This window comes from Calidris pugnax, unplaced genomic scaffold (genome assembly GCF_001431845.1).
Source record: "Calidris pugnax isolate Ruff unplaced genomic scaffold, ASM143184v1 scaffold351, whole genome shotgun sequence".
NCBI classification, from domain to species: Eukaryota; Metazoa; Chordata; class Aves; order Charadriiformes; family Scolopacidae; genus Calidris; species Calidris pugnax.
The window spans coordinates 525,786-529,495 of NW_015091067.1; the positions used below are offsets into that span (position 1 = coordinate 525,786).

Sequence of the window (3,710 nt, forward strand, 5' to 3'; positions counted from 1 at the left end):
AGCGAGGAAGACTACTAATTTTATCCCTGAGACCCCCTGTCGACCACTACCAAGAAGCACTGCGCAGACTCAGGGGGGCAGGGAGTTCATCTGCATGAGAAGAGGGGAAAGTTAATGCATATGTATAGGCCTTGTGTCACACCTGTTGAATATGTATTAGTTAGGGCCATAAACACAGAACTTTGCTGTGGGTTGGCGCGCACATCTTTGGGAAGGATCCCATGTGCGTCCGGCGCTGAATAAACTCACCTCCTTTATAACCCTCCAAGGGTGTAAAGTCGTTGTTCCGCGTGTCAGACAGCAGCACTCCCTGATGTAGACATATCCCTCCTGTCCTGCCAAGGCAGCATCCCTTTTCCTGGCTGGAGCAGGCAGATTCTGCTTTCGCTAATACAAAAAGGAAAACGTCACCAGCACGATTTTGGCCCGAGCTGTGGAGTTTTCTTCTTGTGACTGTACTTCCAAAGAGATCAGTGGCAGCCTCTCACTGGCATCAGTCAAATCAGGATCTAAACACAGTGCTGTAGGTAAGTCTTCATCGGCAATAATGTTAATTTTGACGTTGAACCATTAGTTGGAGCCATCACTGATCTTTATAAACCTATTTTTGAGCTTAATTTCGTAAAGACATGAGGTTACTGTGACCATGCTACCCTTGCATGTTCACTTGATTGTATGTCATCTTCCAAGTCACAGTAATTTTTGACACTGGCCAATTTCAGCCATCCAGTTGGGTTTAAATTCCTACCAGCAGATCAGCAGACAGGCCAAGGGCAGCAGCCCCCAGAAAAGGGCTGTGATGTGAATTAAATTCCTACCAGCAGATCAGCAGCCCCCAGAAAAGGGCTGTGATGTGAGCTCCGTTCCTGTCTCACGCCAGAGAATCAGCCGGCCACAAAGGTGCATGGAGCGCCCGGCGTGGGGATGCTTCCATCACAGCTCGGAGATTTTTAGATATCAACCAACCCCAAGATGAAAATCTGTAAGAAACATGGCTTTTTCCATTCTTAATGCTTACGCTTGTTGATACTGCTACGGCTCAGCTCTTTGGGTTCCTGCAGTGCTGAACCTTGGTGACAAAGAATCATATATATGGTGAAGTGCTTAGGAATTTGATACCACTCCAGAAAATTTAAAAGCAGTAGCAGATTTGAAAGTCTTGGCACCTGGGATACTTATGATTAAAAAAAGCACCCTCAACCTTCATGCAGTCGAAGCTTAAAAATTAGCAGTTGTCACCAACCTAATTGGTTTAGAAAGTCCATAGTCTCTGACTTGTTAGGTATTTAAGAACTTGATGTTGCTTTGAGGATAAATCTTTAGTATCTACCTGTTCATGCTTGAATCGTAAGGGGAAATGATTCTTTTCTCTCCCAAAAGCAGGACAAACAAGATAGTTTCACTGCTTCTTTTTGCCTTTTAAAACAGAAGCCTCCACAGTGGGAGCTTAGTTATTGGGTTGATTTTCACCAAAATTTTGGTTTGATTGTTGCAGTTCTTCAAAATAGCTGCTGGAGAACAGTGCAAGGTTTGCACAGACAAATGGATGCAGAATCTTATACACCTGATCCAGATGATAATTACTCATACGAATATTATAGGAGCAATGTCTGTGAAATGGGCGACTATTTTATATTCTACACCCATCTCACCACTGTCCTCTACACTACGGCATTTTTGCTCAGCCTGCTAGGAAACACCCTAGTGTTATGGATCCTATTCAAATATGAAAACCTGACATCTTTAACGAACATCTTCATCATGAATCTCTGTGTCTCTGATTTAGTCTTCTCCTGCATGCTGCCATTCTGGGCAGTGGACCAGACCTTCGGATGGATTTTTGGTGAGTTCCTGTGCAAAGCGGTGAATGCTGTTTTCTCCATCGGCTACTACAGTGGTGTTTTCTTTTTGACTCTCATGACTATCCTGAGGTACTTGTCCGTAGTGAACCCCCTCTCGACTTTGAGATCCCAGACGCAGCGCTGCGGATTTCTGGTGAGCTTGGCTGTTTGGACTGCAAGCATATTAATTGTGATTCCCGAGATGATTCACACCAGAGTGCAAGATAAATTGGATGGGGGCCAATCCTGTGATTATGCTGATGCAAAATGGAAAACTGTGGACATCTACCTGCGAAACGTACTCTTCCTGTTTTCCTTTGGGGTTATCATATTCTGTTACTTCAAGATACTGATAATCCTGCTCGGAGCAAGATCTCGCAGAAAGCACAGAACGGTGAAACTCATCCTTATTATTGTGGTGGCTTTTTTCCTGAGCTGGGCACCTTACAACATCCTCAGCTTTCTGATTACTTTTCCATCACCCAGCTGTCAGTATGAAAAAGACTCCAAGCTCGCCTTTCACATCAGCCGCAAAATTGCTTTCTCCCACTGCTGCCTCAACCCCGTGCTCTACGTTTTTGTTGGAGTCAAATTCAAGAGGCACTTGTTACGTTTATTCAATCAATGTTTGGTCTGTGGCAATGGTCAAGTCTCCAGTCCCAGGACCTGGTCTCAAGGCAAATTCCACTATGAAGATGCATCCATCTACTGAAGTGAGACCTATTAGGACTAATCCTGGATGAAATTTCAGATGTTAAAAGCCATGGGTAATCTCTAATTCTTAGAGGCACTTCCCTGAGAAAGACACACAAATTTACTCTTTACAAACATGCTGTGTATGGACAGTAATAACAAAATGTATTTGCAGTGGGATGGAGAGCAGAGAATGCTGAGAAATTACTTCACTGGCCTGTAAGTCTTACCTTTATGATTTTTTTGTGCAGTAAGATGGATTTTCTCTCATTTTTAGTTTCTTTTTAAAAACAACAACAAAGTCTGCTTTTTCCTTTGGAAGCTAAAACATCAGGTCTTACCATAAATGGTGTTACATGTTGCTTTCTTGCCTGACTTAAAATACTTGGATTGTATATAGCAACGTACACACATACATTTCTGTAGCTTTTAATGCTTCCCAGTGTTTATCAGTGCTGAACTCATTGGTTCTCTCTTTTTGGGGCTCTCAGGATTTACTGGCCTGACAATAGCTTCAAGACCTCAGAATCTCTGAAGTTCTCAGTGTAAATGTTTTTTTACCTGTTGGTAGATAAATACATATAGAACTAGCTTAGCGTTAAGGTAGTCTTCTGAGTCCGAAATGGAAAGTTTGGGAGAGCCCTACAAGGAAGACAAGCTGTTAAGAAGATACTTCATTAGGGTATTGGTTTTCCTCCTGTTTCTGCTCCTGCCCCAGGCACCCTCCAGTCTCTGAATATCCCTTCAGGTGGCTGCTGTGGGCTGGTACCCACTCTTCTGGGCAGAGCAGGAACATATTTGCCCCTAAATACTGTCTCCCTTCTTTTCTCCCTTTGCTATGGTGCTGGAAAGAAATAAACTTTCTGAAAAGGTTATAGTGCAAGAACAAATGCCTTCTGAAACAGCAGCATAGAAATAGCTTGCTTTATTTGTAAAATTCATGTTTGGCTCCTCTTTTTTTTTTCTTTTTTTTTTTTCCGGGGGCCCAGAGCAGCAGGTTTTAGCCTTCTTGGGTGCTTGCTGCTTCCCAGCTTTTACAAAACTGCTTCACAGAGATGTTTAAATCTCTGCTTAAAACCTACTCATCAAAGCCAGCCATGTGTTTGATTTTGATGTGCTTCACATCTGTCTAAATACCAGATACGCTCGCATCTCCGAGGCATGCGAGCGTCTGGG

At 43.2% G+C, this 3,710-nt stretch overlaps 1 protein-coding gene across 1 annotated transcript; it reads left to right on the forward strand.

Annotated features, from left to right (window-relative positions):
• Window positions 1-1,542: 1,542 nt before the first annotated feature.
• Window positions 1,543-2,553, forward strand: XCR1 (chemokine (C motif) receptor 1). Its single transcript, XM_014956937.1, has one exon. The coding sequence runs from the start codon at window positions 1,543-1,545 to the stop codon at window positions 2,551-2,553; it is 1,011 nt and encodes a 336-aa protein (XP_014812423.1).
• Window positions 2,554-3,710: the final 1,157 nt, after the last annotated feature.

What these genes read in the sequence shown, in the direction of transcription:
- XCR1 (XM_014956937.1), top strand. Translation starts at nt 1,543, where the DNA reads ATGGATGCAGAATCTTATACACCTGATCCAGATGATAATTACTCATAC.